This window comes from Triturus cristatus, chromosome 3_1, assembly GCF_964204655.1.
Source record: "Triturus cristatus chromosome 3_1, aTriCri1.1, whole genome shotgun sequence".
Classification (NCBI taxonomy): domain Eukaryota; kingdom Metazoa; phylum Chordata; class Amphibia; order Caudata; family Salamandridae; genus Triturus; species Triturus cristatus.
In genome coordinates this window covers 1,045,776,185-1,045,788,430 of record NC_140583.1, presented here as the reverse complement: position 1 = coordinate 1,045,788,430, position 12,246 = coordinate 1,045,776,185, and the positions used below count along the sequence as shown (strand labels likewise).

Genomic DNA, 12,246 nt, shown 5'->3' with positions numbered 1-12,246 from the left:
GACTAAATGCAACATTTCTAAAACAATAAGTTAGACACTAACCAAAGAGTACTATGCCCAGCAACATTAGAACTGAAAAACCTTTACATAATACAAATTATTAACAAACACTTGAATTTTCGTTCACGATACATGCACATTGGTAAAATACATTTTGATATCCGCTTGTCTCTTATTCGGAAGAGCCCGTGGGGAGAGAAGACATCACAGGGGAACGGGATGGGAGTGTGAAGACATGAGTGTAATTTGCAGCATCAAGCAGCATCCATATTAAGTAATATAAAAAATGTATGAAAATGTGGCACAATTAAACTACATTAATAAACACACTTCTGCACATCAAAGTAAAATCGTTTAAACTATAATCATATTATTTTAGTATCTCTGTCAAACCTAATATAAAACTAGGCCTGGGCGGTAAATTCCGTTCCGTTCGCGGAATTTGCGGAATTTGGGTAATTTCGCGTTCCGCGGAGAACGCGAAATTGCCCAAAAATCTGCGTTCCGCGACTTCGCGAAATTTTTTGCTTGTTCGCGTTCTCAATATGCGCGTTCGCGAGATATTTCACCCCGAGCACGCAAACAGCGATCGCGAACAGGAAAAAAATATCGCGAACAAGCAATTCCGCGTGTTCGCGGAATTTCTGCGTGTTCGCGGAGATTTTTTACCGTTTCGCGGAGATTTGCGTAACGCGGTTACGCAAATTCCGCCCACCCCTATATAAAACAAAAAAATATTCACTAAAATATTCATGCCTAAAATGCTACTGCAAAGCCATTCTGAATAGGGCACTGTTTCTTGCCTCTCCCCCAGAGCTGACGGTTGAGTACATTCGAGCTCGGATTCGGATGTTTCAGCCTCTGTCCTGGATGTCAGTGCGGATGAATAAGAGGCTGCTGAAATTGTTGGCCATCTGCATCCTGCTGGTCAAACATGCCATATTGCACATGCTGGCTCTGCAGAGGGACCTCAAGTCGCAGTGGGCCAAGGTGAACACTTTAGCGGTGTGGAGTTTCCAAGTTGTCTCACTCTCGGAGACTCATTCAGTCTAGAGTTGAGCTTGGGACTCCTGTATGCTTCCCTATTGCTGCCTCTCCTGCCCGAGTTCTGAAGAAGATCAAGAACAACCGGTCCCAGGTCATCCTTGTGGACCCAGATTCAGCCAGTACAGTCTGGTTCTCCAGAACTCCTGGGCATGAGCATCTGTCCTCTGACAAGCTACGCTTCAGGGGGATTTTCTGTCGCAGCAGCAGGGCGGGGTGCTGCACCCATGCCTGCACAATTTGCTTCTCCATGCTTAGAAGTTGAGCAGTGGCAATTGACGTCCTTTGACCATACTACTTAGGTTATTGATGTCATCTTGGTGGCAAGGCTTCCCTCTACAAAGTCTGTGTACACCAGTCGTTGGGAAAATGTTGTGACTTGGTGCGGCACCGTACAGACTGAGCCACTACAAGTCAAGTTGTACAAAGTTTTATTGTTCTTTTTGTCTATGGCCCAGGAAGGATGTGCTTTGGGCACTGTGAAAGTCTATTTGCCATTTATTTGAGCTTTTTTGCAATTGTCGGATCATCCTTTATTTAAATCACTTGCTACGATGAGATTTTCTGCAACATTTATGTCAACCAAAACCCTTTGTGATGCCACAGTGGGACTTGAATTTAGTACTGACTTTTTTTGATGTGCACGCCTTTTGATCTGCTGTACAATTGTCCTGTGAGACTTTCAATGTTGAAACGGTCTTCCTCATCACCAGAGCTGCAGGCTCTTTCTGTTAACCCACTTTATACAGCATTCCTCCCTGGTAAGTTGGTGTTGAGGACCCAAGCTTCTTTTTGCCAAAGGTGGTCTCTCTATTACATGTTGGCCAGGCTATCACTCTCTCGGCATTCTCTGCTCCACCTCACCAGTCTACGAAGAAGTTGAAACTTCATCTTTTAGATTCTAAAGGAACATTAAGCTTTCCTATAGAACACACCAAAGAGCATTGGTTGGACGATCAGCTCTTTGTATGGTTCTGCGGTGAAAGAAGGGCAAGGCATTGCAAACACAGGCCATCTCCTTATGGATTGTTCTCTGCATCAAGATCTGCCGATTACTGGCTAAGTAGCAGCCCCCAGTAGGCTTACAGGCCGATAACACTTGAGCCAAAGCTTCTACCACTCACTGTGTTGGCACACCAAGTGCCTGTCCAGGACATTTGTCAGGCTTCTACGTAGGCATTGGTTCATACGTTCACAAAATACTAGTGTCTTAGCAGTCAGGTCCGTCGAGATGGTCATTTTGCCTGTTTGGTCCTGCAGGACTTTTTGGTCTGAGCCAGTTTACATACCCACCACTTGGGGAGATACTGCTGTGGTATCTATTCACAAGGTGAGGAGTCTGCGGTTAGAAGTATCCATCAGAAGAGCAAGTTACTTGCCTTCAATAGCGATCTTTCTGGTGTACACTCCACCTAACCGCAGATTTCTCACTGACCTCTGGTCTCCTCGTTCTGTGAACGGACTCATTTTCCATATAAAATGGTCCAATTTAGACATGCACATTGGACATGTCAATCTGCAGATGGGCTCTGCATCTGAGGGTGCAAAAAGTCTGACAAAGCAACTGACATTAGCGTGCATGGGTGGCGCTTACATGCTTCTCAGCTTGTCAATTACGGATCACACATGCATGTTGCTTACATGTGTCTCAGCTTGTCACTTCCGTAGCAGAATGAGGTCAGCACTGAGCCACACAACACCACCTACTTGCACACAGGAGTCCTGCTTTAAAGTTTCCAGATCTAGTCTGACGCCTGGAGAATATTCACAAAGTGAGACATCTGCAGTTAGATTATCCACCAAAAAGATTGTTACTGAAGAAAAGTAACTTGTTCTTCCGGCTCATTTTTCCCCGCACTCCAGCAAACATCATAGGAAAATGCCATAAGACATAATCAAAAGAAATAAAAAACTAACTTAAACATTGTGTACCAAGTGATTATTGGATTCAGCACCTAGTCTGTATTTTAATTCTCCTATTTTAATTCTCATATTTTTTTCAGAAATGTTACCACTTCCTCTTCCAGAGATATCGTCCTGAGCACTATACAATTTCATCCAACTGGCTGGCTCTTGGGACAGTTGTCCATTTTGGACTTTTGTCTCTGTCGCGCTCCATCGCTTTATTTAAAGGTTGGTATCATTGGGCTGCACTTCTTGTCATGTTTAACCACATATTCAGTGAGTGTAATATCAAATTTTGCCCTGAGCTGAACTTTTGTAAGGATTGACATCTTCTTGTAAGTAGGACAAGAAGATAGGAAAGCATTCATTTTTGCAGCTCTTTCATTTTTACGTATCCCCACAGCTTAAGTGTTAAGGAAAAGAAAGGGGAATAGGGAACAGATGGACTTGAAGCAAGTGGAGCAACCACACACACAACCACAACCACACACACAACCTCACCCAACCACACCCACACACACAACCACACCTAGCCACACAACCACACTCACAACCACACACACAACCACACACAACCACACACACACAACCACACACACACACAGCCACACACACACAAACACACACAGCCACACCCACAACCACACACCCAACCACACACAAACACAACCACACACAGCCACACACACATCCACACACACAACCACAAACACATCCACACACACAACCACACACACAACCACACACACACACACAACCACACACACACACAACCAGGCAAACACACAACCACACACAACCACACACACAACCACACACACAACCACACACACACAACCACATACACACACACAACCCCACACAACCACACACACAACCACACCCAACCACACATCCACAACCACACCCGTACCCACAACCGTACCCAACCACAACTACACACACAACCACACACACAACCATACACAACCACACATCCATACACACCCACAACCACACCCGTACCCACAACCACACCCACACACACAACCACACACAACCACACACACACACAACCACATACAACCACAACCACACACACAACCACACACACACAACCACACACACACACACAACCACACACACAATCACATACACAACCACACACAACCACACATACAACCACACACACACAATCACTCACACCCACAACCACACACACAACCACACACACACAACCACACACCACACACACACAACCACACACACCACAACACACAACCACACACACACAACCACACAACCACACACAACCACACATTCACACCCACACCCACAACCGCACCCACACACAACCACACACACAACTACACACACAACCACAACCACACACACACAGCCCCACACACACACAACCAGACACAACCACACCCACAACCACACCCACACAACCACACCCACAACCACACCCACAACCACACACACACACAACCACACACACAACCACACACAACCACACACAACCACACATCCACACACACACCCACAATCGCACCTGCACCCACACCCACAACCGCACCCACACCCCCACACACACAACCACACACACACAACCACACACCCAACCACACATCCACACACACCCACAACCGCACCTGCACCCACAACCGCACCTGCACCCACAACCGCACCCACACCCACACACACAACCACACACACAACCACACACACACAACCACACACACACAACCACACACAACCACACCAAGCATTGGCATAGCCAATAGGTCTCACCTTTGGGACCTTATAAGTGTTTAGCCACGCAACAGTTGATGTGGTTGCACCAAGGATATTGTGCTGCATAACTAAATACTTAGAAGGTTCCAAAAGCGAGACCTATTGGCTATGCCAATGCTTGTTTTCTGTGGTGTTCAGCCTGGATCTAGAGCTTGGCTCCTTCAATTTGTTTCTGCTATGTTTTAGTGTTTATGTAACCAAACTTTTTGACAGTGTGCAGGGATGTTGTCTCTAAAATGAAAGGGTGTCCGCTGAGCCGCGTGCATTGTAAGCAGATATCTGTCATGGAACCGTACAACACATGTTTTTGATGTCTCCACACCAAGCATGACTCCAAGTCCTGTGACAAATTCTCCCTGATGCATCAGACGGCCAACATGGGGCAAGAAAATAGAGCCTGCATTCCTGAGTGCAGGAAAGGGATTGAGTTGTGAGGCTGTTTACAGTAAGACTAAGTCAAGAGTGAAGTCAAAAAGAAAATACACAAAGTCCAAACAGGGTTTTCGTCTCTGCTGCGTTCCCAAAATGACTTTACTCCAGAATCAACATCTAACTCTGCCACTGAAGCTGATGCAAAAGTGTCTCCAGAGCCTTTGTTGACCGTGCAGCAAATCGCAGCATTTAAGGAGGCTATTAAGATTCTCAAATAGGCCTTAAAGCAATATTAGACCATTTGCCAGTGAAGACGACAATGAGTATGCGGACCACTTGCTGCATTTTCATCACACTCGTGCTGGCTTATACACTAAACTCCAAAAGGACCGTAACTTGAGCATTTTAACAGAGATGGAATTAAATTCACCTTCAAGATCCCCCTATAGACAATAGTTCTTCGTAGTATGCAGAGCTGTGGATATGCCAGATTTGCAGCTTCCTACAGGGGAGACTATGGCCAACCTTCCGACTGAAATGTTGCACCCCAAGCCCTCTACGTCAGAGCCTTTATTGCAATTTAATGAAACCCTGACTGAGTTCTAAATGGTGGCCTGGTCCAATCCTTGCTGTATCCTGTTAGTGAGTCTCCTAATTCCTGGACAACACAGACGTACCCCAGCCAATTACACTTTCCTGGCAAGTCATTGTACACCTGAGACGCTTATAGTTAAGGGCCCTATAAGGATAGGTAAGCTAAATTCTTTTCATTCCGCCTCACTGAATTGAGAATTAAAGAAAATAGACACTATTGGCAAAAGACTATTTTTATCATCCATTGTAGAAGACAATCCTTGAAAGCTGTTTGTCTCTTGACCGCTACACTTGCGTCCCTGGTGACACTGCAAGGGAGTGAAGGACTGGGTTATTCTAAGACCCAGCGGTGCCAGGGGACAACACCTGAAACCTTCGTGGGTTACCTGTTCTGGCGTACAAAACACAGAGACACGGGACACTTCCAGCGACGTCAGAGATCAGCGTTTATTTACTGCAGGGATACAGAAATCACAAGAAGTACACAACGTGTAGGTTCTCGGAGACTGCTTCAAATTGCAAAAGTGGATCGCTCCTTTTATACACGTTTTTGCCATTGCACAGTATGGCGAACAAAGGTTACAACTCAGTTCCCACAATAAACTTCAAAAGAGTCGTGTTCATGTTTCAGGAGGCCGGAACATAATTACAGCAGCATTGCCGGTTCCCAACTGTAAAAACATATCTACCCCGCAATAAAACACATTCCATTCTGACCGTAAACACATTAGGAGAGGGGACAAAAACAGATGCAAAGAAAGGACAAGGATGCACAACAGGTTAGAAAAGAGTGTCGGGAGTAATAAAGGAAACTTGATGACAGGATCAAAGACCTCGTGTCCAATGCATGCATGACTGAAACAATAGGCTAGCACGGCAAGATGAGTCTCGAGCGGGGCCATCTGCCTTCGCCGTGTCATTTCCCTTGTCGTAAAAGTCACCCTCAAAGAAACACGTGTCCCTCGTGTAAGCTTGGGAGTCCCAGGGTCACGAAGCGGGCAACGTCCGTTCGCTGGCTACTTGAGGGCAAGAAACAAAATGGATGCCGTATCTAAAATGGAACCCGAGGGTTCGGATGAACAAACCCAAAAATGAGACGAACCATACGTGGTTGCGTAACGAAACTGCGTACACCCACTATACTCGTCATTTGCGGTTCGTAGACACCAAACTCATCCATATTTGTCACCACTCAAAAAGTGTCGTTCCGTCTCACACGGAACCTCAGGAGATTTTGAATCCTTTGCTTGAAGACTTGTGAAATTCCTAAGCACAGGTAGTAAAGGATAGCCAGGATACAACCCGACCACCAATGTTACCATTAGAAGTCACACTTGGATGCATTCCTCTGGAATTTGTGGGGATGTCCATGCACTCATCTACATGTCTATTACTGGGGCTCCATTGTTAGATCAGAAGGCACATTTTGTGACATAATGCTATAAAGGTAGCGAGTTACGGCCCGTTCCTTGGGTTTGCTTTACCCATTCTGCCAATTCCAGTAACAGAATCAGAAATTCCAAGGATATTCTAGGAGCCCTGCCTATAATCAGACGCAGCCCTTGCAACCTGTGCAACCAGTTCAGGCTTTTTGTAGCTCTCGGGGAGGATGACACCTACAGTAGCATCAATCCTCCACCTTGTCCAGCATCATTGCCACCAAGCCCCTTTAGTTCACGCTCCAGCAGCCATTTGGTGTCTTTTGGGGGTTATGTTCCAGGCTGTCTACCACACTAGCATGGTATTATGTCAGGCTAATGGGTCCTTCAGATAGTTAAACACGGTTATGTAAAACTGTTCTTGGTCCTTCAGATAGTTGAACAAGGTTATGTCCAACTGGTCTTGGACCACCTTCAGAAAATGGTGTTGTTACAGTCTTCTTGGAATTTTTCATTAACAAACCTAAGTCTTGTAGGCTACATTTTCTGAGGCTTTGTGTTTTTCAGGCCCATTCTGGCGGCTACGAGTCTTTGGTGGTAGCTGTACCTTCAAACACACAAAAGCGGATGGGAGGAATGCATGTATTCATCTAACCACCGGCAAGCGCTTGGGGTAGCATTCCAACACATAATTCTTTTAACCACCATGCCACTTCACATTGGTCTCCCTGACAGTGAGTCACCTGGCAGGGTCCATCAACATCAGGGTTAACTAGCATAGCAGGCATCATCTTACAGGTCAAGAATGACGTATGCATCCAGAGGAAGTACAGTGTATCTTCGCCTGGTGGGGTGTGTCCTCTGTAGATCTTATCTGACAGAGACTTCTAGCTGCAGATTCCTTATCTTAGACTTTTTCCCAGGCGGAAAATCTTGTGCAGTACCTCTGCGTGCCAGTAGGTGGCGTTGAGCATCTCCAGGTCATCCTTGCCAGATGTGACGTGTGTGGTGTCTATAAAGGCTCCACCAACAGTGCACTAACATCAATTCTTTTATTTCAATGCAGTCTGCGCAAATCCATAGAGAGCTACCAAAGTCCATTTTTTAATCTTTTTTTCAATGTTGTGTCCACCCTTTTTGAGCTTTTTGCTCTTCAACTTCGCCGCGCCGGTCTAAGACTTCAGAAAAAGTGCTAGAATGATGACCAATCTATGCCTGCTCCCTTGCGTAGGCCGCGGAGCCTAAGTCTGGGTCCACGCCATGCCTCCCAGAATTTCCTGTGCTGGAGCACCCCCAGTCAATTAAAAGGGATTTATGGGGACATGCATGTCATATTTGGGCGGGCTGACCCCTCTGGTGTTCCATAGGGGCCCACGGGTTCATCAGGTGACCCCACTGGATTCCCGCCCACTGGTACGCCCTCTTTGCCGTTTGGGTCCCTTGGATCCGTTACTGGATCCGGATCAGCTCCCATCACAAGTCTTTGACCTTCCCTGGATCCCATTTCAGTGATGTTATTCCCGGTGCCGCCATAGCCCCATGGCAGCCCCAACCTCATTGTTATACCGGACTCTAATACGGATCTGGACTGCCGTCACCCGACGTCCACTCTGGCACCAGCCGGAACTTGAACGAGTCGGAGCCAGGGCCTACTTTTTTCGTTAGGCCCTGTAGGGAGTGCGATTGGGAAGGATCTTAGGATCCTTTATGGCTATTTTAACCCCATTTAAGAGTCAGAATATAAGCGGCACAAAGAACTTGTGGATGCCAGTGATTTCAACACCTCCCCAGTCACTGGCTTAGTCTTTCCTCCTAGTGTTCCTACAGAGGAAGGGGCTTCATTTGCCATGGTGGGGAGAGGGCGGCTGAGGTCCTGGTCTTTGCACTGCCCTCAATGGCAGTCCAAAGAAACTTCTTGATGGAGGTGCTTCAGCTGGGAAACGCCCCTACAGACGTCTCCTCCCTTTTAACAAAGCCTTCTCGGATGTCCTGCTCGGGAATGGTGCAAGCCCTGCTCAGGGGCTTCTGTGCACCAGACAATAGCCCACCGCTCCACTCCTGGGGACTCAACTTTCCTCACCCAGCACCCCACCCCACCCCAGAGAGCATGGTTGTCCAGGCCCCCACATCCAAAGTCAACCCAAGCATGTTTCTATACCATCACCAGTAAGGTTATCCAAGAGGCTGGACATCTTCGGCAAGAGGATGTTCTCTTCCGCTAGCCATGCAGTGCGGTCCGTGAACACCATGCGTCTCTTGGGCTGGTATTTCCACACATTTTGGGGGGTTGTGCAAGTATTGCCTATGGTCTTGGAGGAGGCCTAAGCCATTCTGACCCAAGCTATTGGACAAAGGTATGGACTCAGCAAAGTTCATCATATGTACGCACTGGATACAATTGATTCGCTAGGCAGAGCGATTGCGTCATCAGTGGCACTCTACTGGCTTTTCTAGGGATATCCAGACATCCCTTAAGGACATGCCCTTCGATGGCACCCGCCTCTTTGGCAACGTGGTAATTTTGACTCTTTAAGGACAGCAGCACCGCTGTCCATTCGTTAGGACTCTCCATGGCCCCACGCCAGCCCCATTCTGTCTTTTACCCTGCCAGTTGTTACCGTAGGGGCTACCAACCACATCGCTTCCCACCCACCCACCAAGGTCAGCAGGCTTCCCAGTCCTTTCGTGGCTGCCAATACGGCTCCCACAAGCCCTTTGGGTCCCAATACCAAAGGTCCACCCAGTCTACCACCTCGCCGCAGCCTCTAAAGACTTTAGTTTGTCCCCTCACCATTACAGGCAATCGGTCTGTGGCAGTATCAAGCACCACCTGCCCCGCTGGTAATCCAAAACCTCGCACAGATGGGTGCTCCAAATTGTTCAGTGGGTTTACACCCTTCTGTTCACCGAAATCCGCCGCCTGTCACCATCTTCAGATCGACTGACAGACGACCACTTCTCCCTGCTCCATCAGGAAGTGCAGGTTCTTTTGGCCAAACAAGCCATTGAAAGGTTGCCTGCATAAGAAGTAGGTTGCAGTGGCCATTCCAGCTACTTTCTGGTGGCCAAAATGGATGGAGGTCTCCGTCCTATACTAGACCTGCGCCCGCACAACTACTTCCTGAAGAAGGAGAAATTCAAGATGCTCATGTTTGCTTAGGTCCTTTCTGGCCTGGAGACTGGTTGGTAGGACTTGTAGGATGCCTATTTTCACATACCCGTCCTGCCTGCCACAGGCGTTACCTGCAGTTTACGGTGGGCCACAAGCACTCTCAGTTTGCTGTGCTACCTTTCGACCTTAACAGCGTCCCTCTGGTGTTCACAAAGGTGATGGTGGTGGTTGCATCTCATCTGTGGAGGTCAGGGGTTCTAGTCTTCCACAACCTCAACGACTGGCTATTGAAGGCAGGCTTGCCCCAGGCAGTCTCCTCCCACCTCCGGAGGGTTGAGTCCAGGATATTCAGGCTATGATTCTGAATTTTTCAGCCTCTTTCCTGGTTTTTGGTGTGACTGACTTTGAGGCTGCTGGGTCTCATGGCCTCCTACATCCTGCTGGTAACACATGGCTGCTGCCATATGCGGGCTCTGCAGTGGGACCTGCCGTGGGACCTGAAGTCCCAGTGGTTGCAGCATCAGGGGACCTCTCCAACCTGGTCCAGACATCGGAGGGAACCACAAAAAATCTGCAGTGGTGGCTGACGAACCACAATTGGGTCAGCGGCAGACCTCTCTCCCTTCCCCACCCACAGCTGACTGTGGTGACAGATGCTTCACTCCTGGTGACAGATGCTTCACTCCTGGGTTGGGGTGGCCATCTTGGAGAGGTGGAGATCAGAGGACTCTTGTCTTCGGCTAAGTCTCAGCTCCACATCATCTGTTGGAGATGAGAGCGATTCCCCTGGCATTAAAAGCCTTTCTTCCTTCCATCAAGGAAAGGCTAGTTCAGGTATTCTCGGACATCACCGCCATGTGGTATTGCAACAAGACTATGGTGTCTCCACCCGGTGATGGTGCAAGGTCTCTTTCTGGCCTGTGGAGAACCTTGGCTAAATCTAATTACCACTGCCAAGAACGTGCAATGTCAGTACTTGTGCGCACTGGACTTTCCAAGACGTCTCTTCCTCAGAGACGCATTTTGTCTAGAGTGGACTTCAGGCCTCTTGCAAGCCTTCCCGCCGATAAAATTCCTGTCCAGAATTTTAAAGAAAATCAGGACGACCAGGCCCAAGTCATTCTTGTGGCTCTGGATTGGGTACAGATAGTATAGTATTCCGAACTCCTGATCATGAGCATCAGGCCTCCGATCAGGCTGCCCTTTGGGGTTGATTTCCTGTTGTAGTAATAGGGCAGGGTCCTGCACCTGAACATGAGCACACTTCTTCTTCATGCATGGAGAATGAGCAGCTGTAGCTGACAGTCTTTGGCCTCCCTTCGGAGGTCTTCAGTGTCGTGGCAGGCGTCCCTTAATCAACACAGAATACACCTGCCGTTGGGCCAAGTTTGTGGCTTGATGTACTCTGCATCTTTGTGCGATATGTTATTTGTTCTATTGTTAGTCCTGCATGGCTTGCTTTGGGCACAATTAAAGGGTATCTTTTGACCATACCGGCTTTCTTAGGGAAGCCGGATCAGCCCTCCCTGTTCAAGTCACCTGTTGTTGCTCGTTTTCTAAAAGTACTCCATCACATGTTTCCTCCAAAACCTTTATCATGCCCCAATAGGACCTGAACTTAATTTTGAAATGTTTGATGTTCTTGCTGTTCGATTCTATGCATAGCTGCCCTCTGCATCTCTTGACCATCAAAACAGCATTCCTAATCCTGTGGAACAATCTCTACTGTATGAACCGACTGTGTATCTCATAAAAACAAAGTTAAACAAAATAAAAATGAACCAAATGTGTATTGGCGTAATTAATAAAAAGTGTTTTTTTTTCCAAAACGTCCTTTCTAGTGGCCATTACATCAGCCAGGAGAGTTAGCAAGTTGCAAGAACTCTCTCTGCACCCTCTTTACTGGGGTGACTGTATGACATTGTTCTGCATTCTGTCCATCAATTGTTATTTTTGCATTTGTCACCTCGAGTGGGATGGGTATGTCCAGACGTGGGTCCCGTGCTCTCCATGCAACTGGAGTTAAGCTATCCTGGCTGATGAGGGGTGAAACCCCGAAACCAG

General features: G+C 47.5%; 1 protein-coding gene across 1 annotated transcript in view; it reads left to right on the top strand.

Moving 5' to 3' along the window:
- ALG9 (ALG9 alpha-1,2-mannosyltransferase) overlaps window positions 1-12,246 on the top strand; it is a 640,871-nt gene that overhangs the window by 290,166 nt on the left and 338,459 nt on the right. The window contains exon 11 of the mRNA XM_085645802.1: window positions 3,048-3,177. Coding sequence (XP_085501928.1) covers window positions 3,048-3,177 — 130 coding nt within the window. The remainder of the gene's footprint in view (window positions 1-3,047; window positions 3,178-12,246) is intronic.